This window comes from Pituophis catenifer, unplaced genomic scaffold (genome assembly GCF_029215685.1).
Source record: "Pituophis catenifer annectens isolate HBS135680 unplaced genomic scaffold, rPitCat1.0.hap2 SCAF_1, whole genome shotgun sequence".
Classification (NCBI taxonomy): Eukaryota; Metazoa; Chordata; class Lepidosauria; order Squamata; family Colubridae; genus Pituophis; species Pituophis catenifer.
The window spans coordinates 214,549,540-214,572,680 of NW_027256881.1; the positions used below are offsets into that span (position 1 = coordinate 214,549,540).

General features: G+C 35.4%; 1 protein-coding gene across 1 annotated transcript in view; it reads left to right on the forward strand.

Annotated features, from left to right (window-relative positions):
- LRP1B (LDL receptor related protein 1B) overlaps positions 1-23,141 on the forward strand; it is a 989,801-nt gene that overhangs the window by 847,450 nt on the left and 119,210 nt on the right. Inside the window, exons 42-45 of the mRNA XM_070957016.1 lie at positions 13,452-13,641; positions 14,466-14,670; positions 16,748-16,940; positions 20,856-20,981. Of these exons, the coding sequence (XP_070813117.1) occupies positions 13,452-13,641; positions 14,466-14,670; positions 16,748-16,940; positions 20,856-20,981 (714 nt within the window). The remainder of the gene's footprint in view (positions 1-13,451; positions 13,642-14,465; positions 14,671-16,747; positions 16,941-20,855; positions 20,982-23,141) is intronic.

The window sequence follows — 23,141 nt, forward strand, 5'->3', positions numbered from 1 at the left end:
CTGCATGGAATACTAATATAACTAAGGCTAATACCTTAGTCTACACTTCCTTATTTTACTAGAAAGCATCCTGTGAAAGTCTTTGTTGACCAAAGCCATAATAAGGAGTGGAGGTCAATATCTGTTAGTCCTTGGAGTGGTAACATGCTAAACTTCAGGGGACAAAGAGGGCAAATGATAAAATCATGTAATAATCATGCAAATTCCATTATTCCATACTTGCATCAGACATTAGGATACAAATACCTGATCACAGCATTTACATGGTTACATTACAGTGTACATATTGTCTTGTTGGCATAATTGTAGTTTGCTTTGAATGCCACTGTTGATGACTTGGCATATCAAAGATGTGCCAATCTGAAATGTAGTTGGAATGAACAGCAAAGGGAATAATGAATGAAACTAAAGAAAACAAGAAAAATAATATGATTTGTATCACTGAAACTAATAGAAAGAGAAAAGATGTCACAGATTTTTTCCCCCTGAAAACGATCTGAACGTATGGCATATAGATGATGAATACATGCAGGAAATGAAGTGCTGTGGTTAACTATGAATAAAATAAAAATAATGTTAGAAAATATAAAATGGTATTGTCTAAATATTAGGCATGCAGGAAATATGAATCTATAGGTTGATAGTAATTGCACTTTATGTTCTATTACAAGGTGATAAGGGGAAAAATATGGGGGGGTGTACAATATTTTCAATAAATACAATCCAAATAAACATTTTGTTAGGTGATATTATGAGTGGATGACTGAAATAAAGTGAGAAAATACTGGAAAAAATTATTGGATTATTTAGATACAAAAAACTAAATAAGAATTATGACTGTTCAGTAAGTACTTGCTTAGAAAAAGGACTCTTACTACATTATCAAATACATGATTAATAAATATTTATTAAAGCTATTCCAAAGTACAAAAAGTGAATGAATATAAAGCTAAAACATTATTGATTTTACTGTCTACAATGAAATATTGAGGTAATTAGTAAAAAAGTTGGTGAGAAGTGGTCAAAAGGAATTGGAACCCACAATTGCTTTTTAAGAGTCAAGGATCCAGTCTGGAATGCTCAGAGTCAAGACACTCATGTAAAATAGCTGAGTCAGGGGTTTTTTTGGGGGGGAGGGTACCAGAGGTTATAGTATTCAAAACCTGAAATGGGGATAATTAGGTTACACAGATTAAGAACCACTGGTATAATGTGCACAGACAGGAAAAGTAGTGAAAGAGACAAAAGAATCATTAAAATTAAAAGGATGACAAATGAAGAATGACTTTGATAATTTTTTTAAATTGTTTCGGAACTAGGCAAAAATGTTAAAAATAGTGAATAAAATTAATAATAAAAGTTAAATCAATGGGAATGAAAATGAGATGTGGAAATGCTAGATTTATGTAGTGTTTTAAAGATACGAGAGTTATATGGGAGTTATAGTAATATGTCAAATAATAGATTTGAAACATATACTATAGATTAGTTGTTTAAGTGTGACAGGGAAAAATAGAATGAAATTTGCAGTGGCAAAAACTAGAGCAAGCAGATTTAACATTTGTACTTTGATAGAATATTTTCTTGAGAGTAAGAAAATGAATTGAAATTTTAGATGTATAAGTGCCACTAGGAAACTGATGGGTAATATGTGGTCCACTGTGAGGAAGAAATGTTTGTCAAAAGAAGCAACATGGTTGTTATAAATGTGGACTGTTGCCCAGTTTGCTTTATGAAAATGAAGGTTGAGTGTGTCAGGACAAACAAGTAAAAAAATTAATGTTATGAGAATGTGCTACTTAAATATGTGATAAAACATCAAGAATAAGTGGCTATTGAATAAATATGGATTTAAAATAAGTGACTAGTATAATACAAATACATGAAGAAAGGTGAATGAGTCAAAAGGATAGAGAGGATTGAGAAATAACTGATGGCATGTAATTGTTAAGCTCCTGAAAAAGAGAATGATGAGACATTGAAAGAACAAATGTCAATACATGAATTGGTATGTAGATGTGGTGGAAGCAAGGATGGCTTGTAAGGATAGAAATAAATGGTGAAGAATAATACATGGTGTGGAAGTAAATAGTTTTTCGTGTCCTCAGCTACACTCCTCTCCCCTCCCCTTCCCTCAATTTGTATAATATTACTTTATTCCTGAAAAGAATTAGCATGATGGATATGCACGTGTGTAGAATCAATATAAGTAATTACACTTCTTTTAGGATTGAAAAACCAATTTTTTCTTCTTTAATATATTTCTATTTTTTTAAGTGTGTACGTTTAATAGTTTAAAAACTGATGCTATATTCAGAAAAATACAGAAGCTATCAACAAACAATATTTCATTCCAAAGTATAGCATCAATCTGGTAGTTTTGTCATGGAATTTGCACACTTCCTAAATCAGTCTGAATTTCAACAGGAAGTTTAAAAGAAGCTATAGGCTCAAAATAATGGGTAAAATCAGGAATGCATATTTATTGCATAATTATATCTTTAAATATGAATAACATGAAAGTAAAAACAGAGATTATAGTTTATTGCTAATTTAAGCAACAAATGTCAAAGGTAATTTTTACATCTCCTTTATTTTGTTCCATAAATAGATTCAGAGATGATCATCAGTGTTAAGTTAAATAGATCAACCAAAACATGTTAACACAACGTTTCATTTAATTTAAATGAGAAATATCTCTGCTCAGTCATAAAGAAGATCAAGATTGCAGTTCTCGGCAACGTTATGAAAGTGGTTTGTCATTATCTTTTCCTGGAATATTTTTCAATTTTCAGTCCAACCTGTGTTTCTCTATTCTCCCATTTAGGCTTTAGCCAGGCCTGCCTCTACTTATCTTCTAAGCCCAGACAAAGTCAATGAAGTGCTGTTACCTAGATGTTCTGAAGTGAATCATTGTAGTTGAATCATAAATCACAAAGTCACCTTAGGAAAGTCACTGTTGTTGGAATTTGGGTCAGAATCATACTTTCTGCTTTCTTTAACCCTGCCAGGCCATTGCAAATCCACCCTTCTGTTCAATATCTGCTTCTTATTCCCTTTGTAAGATATGTCTTCTTACATTCCTTTTGGCCAAATGACAGCCCTAAGCCCAATTGGCCAGATTACTTGGCATGCCACCACCCCCTTTCCAGCAGCTACACCTGCCTTATGCAGCAATTTTAATTTGGATTGCCATGTTCCTACATTCTTGGCAAGCAACTGCCATATTTTATTATCTTGATCCAGGAATAGTTTGTTAAATCATCCTTAGCCCATGTTTCCTTGTCCATTTTCTCCACCCCTCTAGAAACCCCTTGCTCCATTCAATCCTTACACTCCCCAATGTTCCCTTTTGATTTCTGCTCCCCTTACTTTGTAATACCTTCCGCATAATATTGTAAAGCCTCCCTCTCAGTTTTCTCCTCCCTCCCATCTTCAAGCTGCTACCCAGTTTTATTGAATGCTACTTTGCTTCTCTTAAACTGAATCATCACTTGTTTCTTACTACAATGTTTCAACGGATCTATAGTGGTTATATAAGAGATTGTAAAGGTGTTCATGTATACAGAGATCCAGAAAGTAAAGGAAAAGAGTGGAAATTAGTGTGGACGAAACAGACCCTAATAGGAGAAAGTAGGCATAAATTCACCTGCTAAAACAGATGCCAGCCTATGAGGATTGTCTTCCTTATGCCGATGGGAAGGGCAAGAAGTAGGGAAATAGTCAATCAGAACCTGTAATGACCATTATCCAGACTGAATTCAGATCTGGCCTGTTGTCAGACCCTTACAGTCCAGACTGAAATGTTTAAAGTCAACTTCAGGAAACAGCATGGAAAAAAAGCATAACATAGGAGTAGCTTCACTTAAAATCCTTACTAATTAAGCTAATTTGTATCAATGGTATATAGAATATTACCAATCTACTTTTATATTTTATTTGGACATTTACCACATAGGGAAAAAAAATCATACAATCCACATACCCATCAAAACATGTGTATCTACAGAATATATCTAATCACACATATGATGTATGGGAACCTAAAGACACATAAGCTTCCTTTTGCTAAACAGTTTTTTCACTTCAGTAAACAGATTTATACCTCACAAGCATCACATTGCTTAACATGTTTTAGTTCACTGGACACAGATTTACTACTTAGAAATAATCCATTATTATGTTTCTAGTTCAATGGAAATAGATTTACTACTTACATACAAACCATTATCAAACATAGTTCCAATTCATTGAATATTGATTTAGAATTCATAAACAATCCGTAATCTGACAAATTTTCAGTTCACTGAACAGATTTGTAACTCATAAACAACCCATTATCCAACAAATTTCTTTCCAGCTCACTGAAAGTAGATTTACAATATATCAACAATCTATTATCTAATATGTTTCCAATTCGCTGAAAAGAGATGTAGAAGTTACAAGGATATTAATAACTAATAAAATGTATGTGTGTGTATATGTGTATATATATATAATGTTTTTGTAGATTTTCACGGGTGCAGGTATGCAAGTCTTGGTGTATTCGGGTCTTCTCCCGTGTAAGATTGAGAGTACTTTGGCAATGTTTCAGCAGAATCTCATCTGCCATCATCAGGCTTATGTAAGGGGTCTGTTGCTATTTCAAATCTGGTGCTGGTAGTCTGCTTTGCTGGGATGGCCCCACCTCTTCATTCTGATTGGTTGGGAGTCCCAGTCTGTGTCTATTGGCTTGGCTTCGGGTGTATGGTCGGTTTTTCTCCACCAGGTGGCAGGGCTTCATCTTTGTGGCTGGCTGGAATGTGATTTGGCTAGAGGTCTCGTGGTGTGTGTGTCTGGCTTCCGGGGTGTATATTTTTCTGTCTGTGGGTGCTGGGACTCATTTGCTGACAAGGGCTACTTTCCAGATGTCTGGTAGGCGGGAGGTATTGTCACGTTTATTCAAGTTATGGGGGCGTTTTTTTTTTGTTTTTTTTTTTATTATTATTATTTTGATTTATATGCCACCCTTCTCCGGAGACTCAGGGCGGCTTACAATGTGCTCAGCAATAGCCTTCATCCTTTTGTATATTTATATAAAGTCAGCTTATTGCCCCCACAACTGGGTCCTCAATTTACCTACCTTAGAAAGGATGGAAGGCTGAGTCAACCTTGAGCCTTGACGAGATTCAAACCTGCAGTAATTGCAGGCAGCTGGTCTTAATAACAGGGTGCTTTAGACCACTGTACTACCAAGGCTCCTTTTCTATTTTTTCTATTTCAATGGCTTCCATAATTATTCTCTTGTTGAAGTGTTCAGTTTTGGAGATTAATTTGGTTCCTTCAAAATCAGTTTCATGTCCTGTTGCTTTAAGGTGCTGGAAAAGGGAGGAAATTTTTTCTTCTTTTCTGACTGCATTCTTGTGTTCTGCAATGTGTGCATTTATTCTCCTATTAGTTTGTCCAACGTATGTGGCTGGGCAGATTTTGCATGGTATTTCATAGACTCCTTGGTTTTCTAGCTGGATCTTGTCTTTGGGGTTTCTTAAGATGTTGGCTATTTTTTTATCAGTGCAGAAGGCTGTCTTGATACTGTGTTTGTAGAGAATTTTGCTGATTTTATCTGTGGTGCCTTTGATGTAAGGGAGGAGGGTGATGTCGTTGTCCTGTTCTGTGTCTTGGTTCTTGGTGGGTATCTCCCTTTGGATTAGGTTGGTGATAGTGTTTCTTTGGAATCCGTTAGAAATTAATACGTTTGTGAGAGTGTGTAATTCAGTTTTCAGGTGGTCTTTATCGGCTAGGCGTTTGGTTCTGGAGATGAGAGTCTTGGCTATGGAGTTGATCTGTGCAGGGTGGTGATGTGATTGTGTGTTTAAGTAGCGGTTGGTGTGTGTTTTTTTCTTGTAGATGGTGTGTCCTAGGGAGCCGTTGGTTTTTTTGTAGATTAGGACATCTAGAAAGGGAAGTTTGTTGTTAGCTTCTGTTTCCATAGTAAATTGTATTTTGCGGTGTAGGCTGTTGAGATGTGTGAGGAAGTTGTCCAGTTTTTCTTTCCCGTGTGGCCAAATTATGAAAGTGTCATCTACATATCTCAGCTAGAGTTTGGGTTTGTGTTCAGATTTATCTAAGCCGATGGTTTCAAAGTGTTCCATGTATAGATCTGTAACGACGGGTGAGAGGGGTGATCCCATAGGTGCTCCTTCTATACGTGCTCCTTCTATATATCTATCTATCTCACTTTCACAATATATGTATGTATGTATGTATGTATATGTATGTATATATATATATATATAAACAGTTATCACATTTATAATTAAATATGCTTTATTTAATTATATTATATTCACTTTTGCAATTCAATGCAACAATGAAATATTAACAGCCATATAATCTTAATATTGATCCATAATATTTCTAGAACATAACAGTTTATAGTGAAATAATACTGTTCATTTTCTTCATGGATTATATATTTGGGGATATGGTGGTCTTTGACTTGTTTTAGTCATTTTTGTAATCAGAAATTATTGACAACATGTTGTATTTCTATATGTCAGTAATTTTCTGAAATGGCCAGATAAGATAAGACAAAAAGTTAAAAATGTCATAAAGTATGCTACTGCTTATAGATGTTTTTTTTTAAGAAAACAGACTATTTTGCAAGTATAGTTCTGAATTCTACGTTTAGGGTAAAGTATGTAGATTATGCCTAGATAATTTTGTAAGACCATGTCACTAATATAAAATTATTTTATTTATGATTACAGTGGTATAATTTTCAATTTTCAATTGTTTTTACTTATTCCTGATTAAAAATGTTATACCTGATAAGCAGACATTAGACCATTCATGGTCTATTGTCCGCTTATCAGGTATAACATTTTTAATCAGCGATAAGTAAAATAAATTCATTAACGTGGCAATCATATCACCTGTGAATAAAATACATAGGCAAACTCTTAATTTTAAAGTAATAAATATTATTTTATTTTATTTTTTCTATTATTTTCCTTTATTAATTTATGTATTTATGTTCTTTGTGGATGAAAGTATCTTATATATGATATTTATTGTCATAATGGTTGGCATTATTGCTATCATTGTTTATGTCATTATTTATTTTTATACTGATGAATAAACTATATGAAGCTTAATTATATTTAATGTTTACATCAAATTAACTCTCCAAATTGAATCATTTTGAATCAGATCAATCCAGTGATTCAGAAGGCCTTTTTGTAGATGTACAAGATCTATTTTTCCAAATAAAAATCAGATTGAATCAATCAGTGTGGCTATTTTGAGTTAAAACACTGAAACAATTTTTGAGTCACTGAATCAGATCAGATTAATTATTTGATGTGAATTAGATCTAGGTGATATGCACACATCTATTGCTGAATGGTATACTAAAATAATAATAAGAAAAAAGTTTGTAATTAAGTAATTCAGCAAGCATGAAAAAATATAGAAATATAATGTTATCTACAGACCCCTGTAGATTTTTAAAAGAATACATCACCTAAATGAAGGACCCATTTTGAATCAGCAATATGGCCAGAAGTTCCACTTTGCAAAATAAATAGCTGGTCAAGTCAGTTTGCCCATCTGGATGCCTTGAGGAGCCATTTCATTGTACCAAAGAAGAGTAACTCCCATCATAACTCAGACTCAGATCCATACAGTTGAGGCAAAATTAATTTGAAAAGCAGTCTTAGAACCCTTGTTATTCAGAAATTTGAGGATCAGGTATATTTCTCTTGATAGAGAATGTTATAATAAAGGTATAATCTGAATATCTTTTCCCTAATCACCTCACTGAAAGCCCTTAGCTCCTGTAGCTGTTGAAGGCTTTACATATTGATGCCAACGTAAGCAGTTAATGAAGCCTTCAAGGATCACTGTTATTCTTTAGCAATTCCACTTAATACTCTGGCTGAAACATTTGTGTGCTAACTCTGTTTTCCAAGCCATCTTCATGATTATTCATGAAGTAAATGTAGAATTTTAAAGAAATATGCTCCAAAGCGGGGGGGGGGGAAGATATTTTCAACAAAGAAAAGAGGAGAATAACTGGTATTTTTTTCATTTTTCTACATACAGAAAATTATTCCATATTACTTTTACTTGTTGAAATATGTTAGGTGATGGATTAATACCAGTAGTTTAAAAAAAAAAAAGGGTGAATTGAATTGGAACTCCTCAACTTATAACCAACCACATAACAACTGTCTGAAGCAATGGTGAAATGCTACTGGTCCACACTGGTTCGGGCGAACCGGTAGTGATAAAAACTACCGGTTCAGGTGAACCGGTAGTAAAAAAAAACTACTGGTTCCTCGGAACCGGTATTTCTGACGATTAGCTGTGCCGCACAATTTAAAATCGCTTTCTAGTGAATCTAAATCATGTGGCACAGATGTTTCCCCCCTTGCTGTTCTACTTACCTTCCCAAGCCTCTTTTTTCCACATGAAGCGCGTGTTTGTGCATACTGTGCATGTGCATGTGTATGTATGCAGCGCGCATTTGGCATGCACCGCATGCCTGACGCATACCGCGCATGCGTGGCCAGCGAACCGGTGGCAAACTAGTTCAGATTTCACCACTGGTCTGAAGTTATAATGGACTTCAAAAAATATATTTATGACTCATTCTTGAAATAATCTCTGCCTCACATCCACACACACAAACACAAACCTTGTGATCATTTAATCACACATTTCATAAACTTGACAACTAGATGACATTCATATTGGTTGCAGCATCCTGCAGTCATGTAATTACGATTGGAAATGTTTGTTACTATTTTCCAACAGAAAGTGACAAAAAACACCCATTGGATAGTGACTTATGACTGAAATTCTGGCTCCATTGTGGTCATAACATGAGAACTACCTGCATTTGATTTATGAAAGGTTAGCTACTTGGTAGCTAATATAATTCAGTTTTATTCAGTCAAAACACCAATTTTCTAATTTTTCTGAGAATACGTGGTCAGAAGCCTAAGAAATTAGTCAGGCTTTAGCTTTCTTGGATAATATGGTCCTGTTAGATCTCTCAGCGGCTTTTGATATCATCGACCATGGTATCATGCTGCAGCGGTTGAGGGGGTTAGGAATAGGGGGCACCATTTTGTGGTGGTTCTTCTCCTTCCTCTCTGACCGCTCGCAGTTCGTGTTGACAGGGGGGCAGAGGTCGACTTCAAGGCGCCTTGCATGGGGAGTGCCGCAGGGGTTGGTCCTCTCGCCCCTTCTGTTCAACATTTATGTGAAGCCGCTGGGTGAGATCATCCGTGGTTTTGGGTTGAGAGTCCATCTGTACGCTGATGATACTCAGCTGTACATCTCCACCCCAGACCACCCCAACGATGCCCTTGATGTGATGTCCCGCTGCCTGGAGGCCGTGCGGGTCTGGATGGGGAGAAATAGGCTCAGACTCAACCCCTCCAAGACTGAGTGGCTGTGGTTCCCGGCATCGCGATATAGTCAGCTAGTGCCATCACTGACTATTGGAGGTGAGTCTTTACCCCCCACAGAGAGGGCTTGCAATCTGGGTGTCCTCCTGGACGCACGGCTGTCTTTAGAAGAACATATGACAGCCGTGGCCAGGGGGGCTTTTTATCAGGTTCGCCTGATCTGCCAGTTGCAGCCCTTTCTGGATCGCGACACCTTGCGCATAGTCACTCACGCCTTGTCACCTCCCGACTGGACTACTGCAATGCTCACTACATGGGGCTCCCCTTGAAAAGCACCCGGAGGCTCCAACTGGTCCAGAATGCGGCCGTGTGGTTGGTTATGGGCGCAACTCATTGTGCCCACGTGACACCCCTCCTGCGCAAGCTACACTGGCTCCCAGTGGTTTTCCGGGTGCAATTCAAGGTGTTGGTCACCACCTTTAAAGCGCTCCATGGCATTGGACCTGGATACCTTCGAGACCGTCTTCAGCCACCAGTAGCCTCCCACTGACCAGTCCGCTCCCACAGAGAGGGTCTCCTCAGGGTGCCATTGGCCAAAATATGTCGGCTGGCAACACCCAGGGGGAGGGCCTTCTCTGTGGGAGCCCCTGCCCTTTGGAATGAGCTGCCCCCAGAAATTTGTAAAATCTCTGATCTCCCTGTATTTCGCTGTGCCCTCAAAACCTTGTTGTTCCGCCAGGCTGGGCTATCAAGGTAAAGATTTTAATTGGGTTTTAAAAATGGGATTTTAAATTTGGGGTTTTAAATTGAGCCTATCATTTAATAATTTTAATAATTTTAAAAAAATTTCTGTCTTTGTGCTTTTAATCAGGCTGTACACCGCCCTGAATCCTCCGGGAGAAGGGCAGTATAGAAATAAAATTAATATATAAATAAATAAAATAAATAATATGTGGTAAAATAAATATTTGGAAAAAAAGTTATACATTCTAAACATTCTATATTATAATATCTTTGAGATTACTTTTTTTTAATTTTAAAAACTACATATGAATATTCCCTTACAAAAGTGATATGTTTTAATGTTTTCAATAAGGATCTAATCAAATAAGCTGAATGCCAATCAGCAAATTGTTCAGTGCTTTTTTTATATACATTTTTAAATATGTTTTTTGTCATTAATGGTATGTTGCTTCCTTAGGAACTCTGAAAAAGTAAAAAAAAAAAAAATCAGGGCTTCATTTTGCCATTTATAATATAAGTGAGCTATGAAAACTTATTCTTAGGTGGATTGTACTTTTCAAAACATTTGCATCCCAGTTACCAATAATTGCCACCTGTTAGCCTCTACACATATTCTGTATAAATAGATTGTTAGAAAATAACCTTATTTCCAGAGTCCTGCCAAATAAAATACGTGACAGATTGTTTGTAAAATTATAAATTTGATAACTACAAAGAATGAACCCCATAAACAGAACATCAAGTATGTGTTCAACAAAGATGCAACATTTTCAAAAATAGATGGCATGCCATTCAGTACACTGTATGCTTCATATTCTATTACATATTCTATTAGTCCATTAAATCCAGTAGATTTACACATTCAGTATTAGCAAATATTCTACATATTATTGTTCACATGTTTGTTTGACATCTTCCCCAACACAATTGGGAACATAAAACAAAATTGCCCTGTAAAAAGATTTATATTGGAGCCAGGAGCATTGGTAAAAATTTATATGATAAATTGTGTATTGTAATAGCATGAAACCAGGTCTGATTTTTAGTAATTCTGTAAGATGTCATGATCGAACTATAAAAGTAAAGCTTGTACTGCAATATTGTGAAGTCATTTCAGGGGTGGGTTCTTAATTTTTTTACTACCAGTTCTGTGGGCAGTTTTGTGGGCATGGCTTGGGGGTAATGTGACTGGGTGGGCGTGGCCATTTTTTTTTTTACTTTTAAAAGCATTATTTCTACAACCTTAAGAGGTTGCAGAGGCTAAAAGCCTCTGACGATCAGGCAAGTCATCTGGGATTGCCAGAGGCTTTTAAAGGGATTTTTTTTCCTACAACCTCCTCGGCTGAAGAGGTTACAGAAAAAAATGTTTTCAAAGCTTCTGAAGATCCCAGCTGATCCACGCGATCATCAGAGGCTTTTTTTTTTTAACTTTTAAAAGCATTTTTTCAGCTGAAGAGGTTGTAGAAAAAAATGCTTTTAAAAATAAAAAAAAGCCTCTGTGAGGTGGGCGGGTTAAGCAAGCTGCAACCAGGCTGGGGACCGGTTTGGGGGCATGGCCAGCCAATGTTATTACCGGTTCTCCGAACTACTAAATTTTTTTACTACCGGTTCTGGCGAACTGGTGCGAACCGGAGCAACCCACCACTGAGTCATTTCCCCTCCTATCTTCAGAAATTCATGGCTGGAACTGAAAGCAATGGAATTGACTCACATAATACAGATTTTCTGAACTTAAGTTGGTTTAGCTGGCCCCTAAATAAGATAAGGTCAATAAACAAAGAATACATTTAAATCACAATGACTCAGTTGAAAAATATGTGATTTTTCCAATAGTAATGAATTTTACTTAATCATTTAATGAAATAACAAAATTAAGATGATGTGTCAAATGTCAACTTAAAGAATGAGAAAAAAATAAAATTTTACTGTCCAAAATTCTTGATGAAACTTTAAAAAGATGAAATACTAAAAATAAACCAGCTGTCAAAGAGCCTGTTGCCTTGACTTGAGCTTTTCAGTTATTTTATATTACAGTATTCAGCATATGAATTTTTTTTTTTATGGGATTTCTCCAATTATTGATTTTTGTTTTGTTCTCCAGGGAAGTCAACTGAAGACTATCACCATAGTATTTATAGGGTGTGTCTTATTAATGCAATGTACTTCATATTCGTTAAGTTCAATATAAGTGATATATGATGTTTGGCAATGTGTGATGCGATCACTCTGTCACCAGTTCTGTAAATCAGAAGCTGTTGCTTTCTGTTGGGCAGACAGTTAATCAGTTACATGCTATATTGCTGATTAAATTCAGATTGTCAAGCAAAAGACAAATAATGTGTTTGTATATTATATTTCATTAGTGCATATTTCATTTAAATATGCTAGTCACTTGAAAATTGGAAATCCTATTGCTTCATGAACAAGATCTAATGCATATGCAGAGTGTTGTGTGCATTGAGTGACTGCCCTCAGTGTTTTGATTTGCCTGTGACCTAAGAGTGTTTGTGCCCATGCAGGTATCTAATTTAATGGCATTTAGAAGTTTTCTTGATTTGTGTTAATTTTTCTCCCACACTTCTCTTATGTCCTAAGTCAGCAAGAGAACATTATCCTCCCTCCAGTTCAAACCCTCAATAATGCTTTATATAAAGATTACAATTCCATCATCACTGTTAAGAAAAGCAATGGCAATAGGTCCACAGATTCTAGGTGGATAAACAGTTAACCTACACAATTGATTTCTCAGAGACTCTAAAACTTGATGTCATATCTCACTTGCCTCTTTCTGTTTTATGCACCAAGGAGTAAAATATTGCCATTCTGAAACCTAAATTTATAATTAATTTTCCATATATTAATTGTTATAAATCACAGATCTTTTAAGATGTAGCACATTTATTCTAATAGTATGCAGTGAAAGTGATATACAGTGGTATATTGGTACTCCTTGTTAATTGGTTCCAGGAGGTGCAATGAGTACCAAAAACGATGAGTACCAACAAATTTTTCTCATAAGGAATAATATAGTGAGTCACAAGGAAGCTGACACTGAGTTCTAGTTTGTTCATTGAGTACCAGGATAAAATGTTCATGTCAAAATGTATTGAGTACTAAATTCAATGAGTTTCAAAACAGTTGAGTACCAAGGTACCATTGTAACCAGATGATGCTATCCAACAATTTATAGGATAAAATAATTTTATACTGTATAAAATATGCATCTAAATATTGAAAAGTTATACTTTTATTGTGCCATTCATACATTTTTCTGAATTAAAACATGTATTTAATGATCTGCTGTGACAGATGTTGGATCTGTGGAGGGTCTAGCATATCATAGGGCTTGGGATACTTTGTACTGGACCAGCTCTACTACATCTTCTATTACAAGGCACACAGTTGATCAGAAACGAAGAGGTGCTTTCAACAGAGAAGCTGTAATAACGATGTCTGAGGATGATCACCCACATGTATTAGCCCTTGATGAATGCCAAAAGTAGGTACCTTGTTCCTACATTTTTTACTGGTTATACCTTCCTGTTAACAGAATTTTGTTCACAATTATTGCATTGTGAACCAATGACTACTACTTTCTTGAGCCACTGTATTCAAGAGTATGAGACAAAAAGGTATACTATACCTCTTGGGATTATAGTCAAAATGTTTTCTTTCATTCTGTTGATTATTAGAATAGGGTTTTTCTATTGGTTTCATTAGTATTTGTTTCATATAAAAATATTCAATCATGTTGGTCAGGGAATGAGTTGTCCATTAATGTATGATGCTTAAGCATGATCTGACTTCATTTTTTGTCTTATTTTTTTATTTATTCATTCATCTCGTTCTATAACCATGCTAGGTAGAAATTAAATTCTTACTGAAGTGTTATGTACTTTGTGATCAAGCCACTAGGGTTTTTTATTTCCAAAAGTTCTCCAAAGAGTGATGGCAACTGCAGACCTTACATTTTGCTATAGTGCTTGAATGTTGGACATTATTTTTTTCCACACAAACAGACAAAAGTAGCTGTTAAATCATTACTGAGCATTTTAACGTAAGATAATAATTATTTTTCTTTAAACTTACCAAATTTCCATGCTCTCAAATTTTCCCTTGTATTTGCCAATCGATGGTCTATAGAATATATGAATATCATAGAATATGGTCTTCCAAGGTACCTTTATTTTTTGCTAGTATTACTCCATGAAGCACTAGTTTGCACCCTATTGATGTATTGTTACTAAGATTTATATATACATTATGTTACATTATTTATAGCTGATATGTATTTTTAATGTGGAAATTATGTTTTGCTTTTAGTTTAATGTTTTGGACTAATTGGAATGAGCAGCATCCAAGCATCATGAGAGCTACACTGAATGGCAAAAATGCACAAGTTGTAATCAGCAATGACATCTTAACACCAAATGGACTTGCCATTGATCACAGGGCTGAGAAACTGTATTTTTCCGATGGTAGTTTGGGAAAAATAGAAAGGTGTGAATATGATGGATCACACAGAAATGTAAGATCATAAAACTAACTTTTAGTAATGTATTGATATTTCTATAAAGAAATAACTGTAATCTTTAATTTTTTCATCCTTAGTATAAAATAATAATAATAATTGCAGCTTCCTACAATAACACCAGCGGAACTGCAAAAAACTACTACTCGGAACATCGTAAATTTTAAGAAGATATTTGGTTGATACCCAGGATGCTGGCAGCAACCCGTATCAACCAGCAGCACTAGTCAATGATATTTGTGATACATTTTTAAGTGTTCAGTTGACTGAGTTTCATGTTTAATGAATAAAAGAGATAATAATAATAATATCTAGATAGATAGTAGAATGGGAAAATATTGGGTGACTGGGAAGGTACTTAACTTTTTTCTAGTGAGGCCTATGCCAAATAGAGAAATGGTATAAAGTGTATAAGAACATTTCAAATGTGAACAAACTATAATTTTCTATTTTAAGTTTGTGAGGAGGTATTTGTGGTTCTTATTGTTATAATAAATCTGTTTAATGGTACAATTTTTATATCCTTTAATCTCACTAGCACAATTTGATTTTCTATTAATATATATGTCTAATTTCTGTATAATAATGACCAGATAATAATTATTATTTATTTCTATTTTATTGAGGTGTTCACATATGAACTATAATTTTATTGTGAATTTTAACATACAAACCATAATGTAATTTCATCCTTATATATCCAAAAGTTGTGTATACACCATATTGTATTAACAGCATACAATGCTTCCTAAGAGATCCTAGAAAACAGGTATAGGTAGTCTTTGACCTACAACTGGTCACTTAGCAACCATTGAAAGGTATGACATACCCCCCCCCCACAAAAGGCATGACCCAAGTTCAAAGTTATGGCTGTTGCAATTCCTTACCATGTTTCACTCTTATAACCAACTGCAGGGATACATCAGCACAGCCCCCCCCCCAATCTCTCATCCTGCCTGGTCTTGGCTGGGCCTCCCAAGGCCTCCCTATGCCCCTCGGGATTCCACCAAGCTGTGGCGTACTCTCAAGCTGGCCACTCAGCCACACAAGGGAGTCCAAAGAAGCTACCCAGAGGGTAGTTACAGCTATAGGCCTTGGCCTACTTGCAGGACTCAACCTGCTCCTCAGCCAGATCCAAGGCCCAGCAGCACCCAAGTTACCTTTCATTTCTTGCACAGGAGGCTGACCAATGCCATGCAATATGAAGCTCAAGTTTTTAATGGAGGCTGCCGGCCTTTTGACAACTGCATGTTATTCTCCTAGCAAGTAGTACTTCTTGTGAGACTACACGGGGCTCTGTTTTTTAAGGAGACTCCCCAAACTCCACAAACAAATGGATCCTCTTTAAAAAACAGAGCCCAGTACAGTCTCATGAGAAGTGCTACTTTCTAGGAGAATAGTATGAGATTGCCATGAGGCTAACAGTCTCTGTAAGGAAGCTGAGATTCACATTGCATCAGCCAGGCTCCTCTGCAAAAAAAAAAAAAAAAAGATAAAGTTGGGTAAGATGCTTTACTTAATGGCTATCACAAGATACGACTGTCATGGTCAGGCTCCGTCATGTGTGTAGGTCAAATACTGCATGTATTAAATATGGTACACAAAACAATTTTAATAGGCAGAATAGGTAAATGGCATGAGATAAATTCCCATTCAAGTGTGACTTGCATAAAATGGAGGGTTCCTTTTACCAGTAGTAACCAGCAAATGGGAAAGATTTCAAATATAGGAATTCTATTTAATTTATTCCCACTTAGAGTCATCCCTAATTAGCTGATATTTCTCTGTGTATTTTTTTTTTACTCAAAACAGATAAATTTTCTACTTCACAGATGAAGTATTTCCCTATTCAGTCTAGATAAAATATATGATGAGATACTGATGAAAAAAGCTGTGTTCTGAACCATTATCTATCATTTCTTTTTATCTGACCTTGTTATTGTATATATTCTAGTGATGTTCGATTAATTTAATATAGAATCAAATATAGTTTCCACATTAATTAAAAATAAAACAGAAATATTGAAAAATAGATAATTTTACATTTAATTAATCCTTCTATTTTTCAAATCAGGTGATAGTCAGATCTGGACCTGGCACTTTTCTCAGTCTAGCTGTATACGATGCTTGGATCTTCTGGACAGACTGGGTGAGAAGAGCTATACTGCGATCCAATAAATATACAGGTGGAGATACAAAAATTCTTAGATCTGATATCCCACATCAACCTATGGGCATCATAGCTGTTGCTAATGACACTAACAGCTGTAAGTTACTGAGTACAACATCAGTATTTCTTTAATGGTAGATTTAAAAAAAAAACAGTAGAAGGATTATTTTTGCAGTTATTATACTGTTCTCTTTTAGATGTATAGCTTTTATTATGGAGAAAAGATAATTATCACAGAAGTAACAGTCGTAATTTGAAACAGTTTTCAAATTGTTATTTTTCCGTATGAGAAAGCAAATTCTCTTGAAAAAGCATTCAAATTTGTCCCTTGCTTAAAATGTGAAATCTGTGGGAATTTTTATGAAAATTATTTGCAATACCCATCCATTGGCTGATGGGGCTGCACTCCAAGAGAAAAGCCCCTCTACCTATCTCTCTCACAAGGTAGCAGGCTAACAAGATAATTTGTATCCCTGTGTTCAACATGTTATAATGCCATAGTAACAAGGGCAAGTGTTTAATTAAAAATTGCCACCTGGTTCAAGCTACCTGATTTCTTTACTGTTTCCATAATTAGCACATACCAGATTATTTAAGTTGTTTTTTTTTTTTTTCATATTTTTCACTAGGAATTCTTTCATTATTTCCAACTATGGTCCAAATTAATCAATTATTTCACTTAATGAACTGACATTTCATCTCATATTCAAATCCCCCTTCCAAATTAGTAAATTTTGTTGTTATATAAAAATCCTGTTACCATGCAAATCACATAAATTCATCAAACTCTTTCATTCCTGTTTCAAATTTGGAACTTAACCATGTCTTTTTATTTACAATATAATTTATATCTATTTCATATTTATTTATTGATGAGAATTCTGATAAAATAATTAAGATCTATACTCTTAACATTGGAAGCCTCCTTATTTTTACAGTAGTGGAAGTTAGCAGATTTCACAGTGAGCTTTAGATTGCCATGGTTACACTGATGAAGAAAAAGGAAGAGTATTTCCTGATATTTACTCTTTGATACAGATAATATTTTGTCTCTTCAGTCTCTGAACAGTCTTCAGTTGCCTGTCAGTTATTTCTTTCTTACCAGAATAGTAAGTTGTTGTTTAGCATGCAATCTAGTTTTGTTTCAGACATCATTTGTGGACTTTTTCATTTTGTATATCCTAATGCAGAAATACATTGGTATTTTATGTCGATCAACACATTATTTTGAGGGGTCAACATACATAAAAATGTGCATATAAAAACTATCTATCATCTATCTATCTATCTATCTATCTATCTATCTATCTATCTATCTATCTATATATCTATCTATCTATCTATCCTCATCTTACCAAACTCTTGTGTTTTATTTTCAAAGGGTTATTCTTCTGATAGATGATTGTTGCTCCTTACTAACCTCCTACTTCATTTTTATCTCCCTGCTTAAGCTCCTTGATTCTGTGGCTTGGTTGACAATCAAGTTCTCTAAGCTTATGATCTTGGAAGACTTCAAGTTGCCTTGTCTGGGGGTGCAAAATCTGAGATAGTTCAGGAGTTTATGCCCACCATGATGTCCACCTGACATATAATGGTTATTATTTGCCTGTGTCATCGTTAGAACACATTCTCTTTGCCCTAGAATCCCCTGGTGCTGGTCCAATTAGAGAGAAGTTAAACCTATTCACCTGATCTGTCCCAAGTGACTTATGGATCCCACTGGTTTTCAGAGTGAGTTTTTTATTGTTCTGCACATTCTGAGCCACTATTTGGAATGAAGAGGCTTCTAGGGCTTTGGATCAAATCATCACAATGTGGCCTCTTCTAATGGATCTCGGGTTCTTAGTCCCTTGCTTTACCAAGGAACTAAGGGAAATGAAGTACAAGAAACTCCGGAACAATGCTTGAAGCATTTTTGGAGATCACTAATGAGTGAACCTGACAAAACACAAGTTAAAGTTGTTGTTAGAGACTACCTTGTAGCTGTAAGGGCAGTAAAACATCAGTATTTCTCTTCATTATTGTATCCACACATAGTTGCCTAGTGATCCTGTTAAAGTAACACAGTTCCTCCTGAGAAAGGTTGAATTGGAGATTTTCCTTCAGGGCTACTATGAAAAATATGTGAGACATTTTCAACTAAAGTCACTTGGGTCTGCTTCAACCTTGACTCTGACTTTGAGGCTGATCCCATGGAAGTGACTGGTTCAGTCTGATTTGGTTATCTGATTTGGTGATCTTGTTGATTTTAATGAAGTGGACAGGATTCTTGGCATTGTTAACTCAGCCATTTGTGTGTTGGACTCATGTCTGTCCTGGTTAGTAAACGTTTTGCAAGAGACGACATGGATGATCTTTACAGTGGTGAATTCATTTTGAAAGATATTGGGGGGGGGGTCCCACTACTGTTTAAAAAGGCTGTGATTTACCCTGTCTTTATGAAGTTGTTGTTTGAACAACAACTCCATCCTTTCTTTCATAGGGTAGGTTGTTGAGAAGTGGTTGAACTGCAGCTTTAAAGAATCCTGGAGAAAATTGATTATCTGGACCCTTTTCAGTCAGGTTTCAGATTGGGCACAGAACTAAAATGGCATTGATCATATATATGGATTACCTCTGATAGAAGTGGGATGGCGACATTGTATCCATCTTGGCTTTCTTTTATTCTTGGTAGCTTTTAATACTTCAGTCACCCTATCCTTCTGGACCACTCCAAAGATTAGGAACAGGGGGAGGGTCATCCTTCTGGACCACTCCAAAGATTGGGATGGGGGGTTCACAAATTTGCACTGGTTCTTCTGCTTTCCCCAAGACAAGTTCTAGTTTGTAATTACAGAGATCTAGCATACAGTCTTTTAAGGGGTAGGGGAGGCTCCAGGTTCAATGATATCTTATTTAATATCTTAATTAAGTCACTAAGTGAGGTCATCTGTCAGCATGGGGTGAAGTATTATGAATATGATGAGAATAAACAGCTCTATATCTCCTCACAAGGCTGACCAAGGGCTACTGTAGATGTTTTGTCTTAATGGGAGTAATCTCAGTGGATAAAGAAGAACAAGCTTCAATTTAAACTTGGCAAGACTAAGTGGCTATGCAGTTTAGGGGTCCATCATTGCTTCTGAATATGGTAACCAGGGATGGGTTCTACTTACCTTTACTACTGATTCACAACGGGAGCACATGTGCGTGCTCACTTTGCTCATACACACATTCTTCTGCGCATGCACAGATTGTCAATTATGACATCCAGGCAGATGGGCAGAGCCTCCCGCCGCTTTTACTACCAGTTCTAAAGAACCAGACAGAACTGGGAGTAACCCACCACTGATGGTAACAAACAATACCAGTGTACAATCTGGGTATTCTTCTGGATTCATGGCTCCTATTCAAAGAATATAAGTAGTCCTCAAGTTATAACCATAATGGATCCTACCCATTGCAGTCATAAATCATAACAGTCATAAAATTGGTCAGTCATGTGATTGACCTGATTTTATGACCTTTTTATGGTGGTTAAGCAAACAACAGTTGTAAAATAAACACCACAGTCTTAAGTGAAATGCAGCAATGTTGCCGAGCACCCAAATTGCAATCATGTGACTACGGAAAGGAGGAAATTATCAGAACTTCAGATCTGGATCATAAATGCCCTTTTACAGGTCCATTGTAACTTTGAATGGTTGCTAAACAACTGGTTTAAGTTGAGGACTACTTGTAGATTGTAGCTGTGACCAAGAGAGCTTTTGCAAAACTTCATTTTGTATAACAATTGCACCATCCTGAATCAGGAGCCACTGTTCATGATCACTCACTTCTGAGTGGATTAGTGTAATGTGTTGTACATATATAATCCGTGAAGACTATCTGGAAGCTGCAACTTTTCCAAAATGCACTCATACCATGTAATGTATTGGCCTTGCTATGTTAAAAGATCATAAATATTGAAACAAGCTGTTCCGATGCAAATTAATTACTTGTTTTTAGTTATATAATCTTTTTTCCTCACCAGGTGAATTATCCCCTTGTGCCCAAATGAATGGAGGCTGTCATGATTTGTGTCTCCTGACACCTGATGGGCATGTTAATTGTTCATGTAGGGGTGACCGCATACTTACAGATGATAACAGATGCGTGTGTAAGTACAATTGTAATCCATCCTCCCTCCCTCCCCCTTTCTTTTAGCATTAATGATGACTAAAAAAATTAAAGCTAACCAAAGTTTCACAAGTTTCTTCATAAACAGAATAGAAAGAATTAAAGTGAGTTTTAAAAAAAATTATAGGGAAAACAACTCTGATAGATTCACCTAAGTAGGAATAGATTTTTTGTGTTCTTAAGTTTTCAAAACTCAAATTATTCATAAACAGAATTAAAAAACAAAAGTTTTGTTACATTTCATTTCTTATAAGATTACTTGGGGAGGGAAAGATGAATATAAACTTTTACTCATGTTTGCATATGTTTTCTTTAACATATGCATTTTGATATACAACTTACACATTTTCAACAAAATAATGATTGTATTCCAGTTTGCATGATATTACCTGTTTTATCTACTAACCCAATAAAAAGTATGGACATCCAGAATGATTGTTGTCATAACTGTTGTGTTGCGAATGAAACTGAATTTTTATTCAGTTAAGGAAGAAGTAATGTAAACAGCAAAGATTGTGAAAAACATGAGAAGCCTGGTATTAGAAGAAGACCAAAGTCTTATCACATCCAGCATTCCATTTATTTATTTATTCATTCATTTATTAAAAGTATATGCTGCATACCTCCATACCTCCCCAGTAGGGTGACTGTTCCCATATTGTTTTTATTTTTATTTAAATTTATTATTCACCCAACTCTAATGGACTTTGGAAAGTGTACAAAATCACACACACACACACACACAAAACCCCATAAAAACAACTTTTTTCCCCCTTGAGGAAGAAGAAAATATTTTGCTTCTCATCCCCTGCCCAGTTATGTTCCTCCAATTTCTTGTTCTCATCTTCTGATAAATTATTGCATGCAGTTGTGATAGCTCCTTTATCTATTTTACGACAATAAGATATTTTGGGAATTAAATGCTATAAACTTTGCTATTTGAGTATTGAATTGATCTAAAGCAAATTTTCATCAATAAATTAATTTACTATAATTTACAGTTTTTTATGACAAAGCTGCCCCTCTCTGACAATATTAATTAAAAGTGAATGGGACATACAGATGATTTATACTGATAAGAAACACGTTAATTAAGGCTATAGACATTGTTGTAGTGCATGGAGTGTTAAAACAGCTAAAACCCTTAGAGATCAATTGATTTTGTATGGACAGATACCTGATTTCCAAGTTCCAAGTGAATCTAATTAAAATATCAGTATCTCACAATAACATTTTATTTAAATATAGCCTTAAAACTGTCACATTTAGACCAATAATACACTGCAGAGAATCCTATGTAGAGTTGATTTGCTACAAATTCAAAACTGTAATTAACTTGGCAACATAGCTAGGCATTAATACATCCCAAGGGAATTCAAATGCTTAATAGACATAAATTTCTGACATGCTGATTGTTAGGAAACAAATATACATTACTGTATTATATAAGTTTTCAAATCATGCATTAGATTGTCCATGTGAACAAAAGAATTAGAAAACAAATGTTGCTCTATTGATTCACCAGGTTGCCATCCATTTAGTTTCCAGTTCTGATGTAATTGTACAATTTTCAGTTTGGCTCTTGAACACTAACTGACCAATTCATGAACATACCTTGATTTCAATTCCATATATATGTGTATTGATATGACATTAGCATGGACAGAGCCCATGATGTGTTTTGCATCGTGAGCATGATTGCTCTGCATTCTCATTTCCATAGAAGGAATGCATCTTTATGTTCTGAACTGCAGTGAGATAGAAAACAGATACTTCAAAATGGGGAGAAATAGCTTGAACAATAATTGAAATCCAAAATTATTAAGTAAAATCTAACTTTGCATAAATCTAAGCCCATTAATGGAATGGCGGTTTTGGTCTACAAACCCTGCATGTCCTTTGAATCTACTCTGAATCTTTAGAGACTGTTTGAAATAGACTGAGAACCTGTGAAGAGTGAGAGACAGTTTCCCATTGTATAAAACATAACAGCTTTTGGTAATAGAAACACTGCTAATAGAATCATACCAAAGCATTTCACCCACAAATGGAATGTACACTTGTGCAGCATACTATATGAAAATAATTGAGGCAAGAATATAACACTTACAAAATAAACATGTGAGAAGAAGCTGTGGAA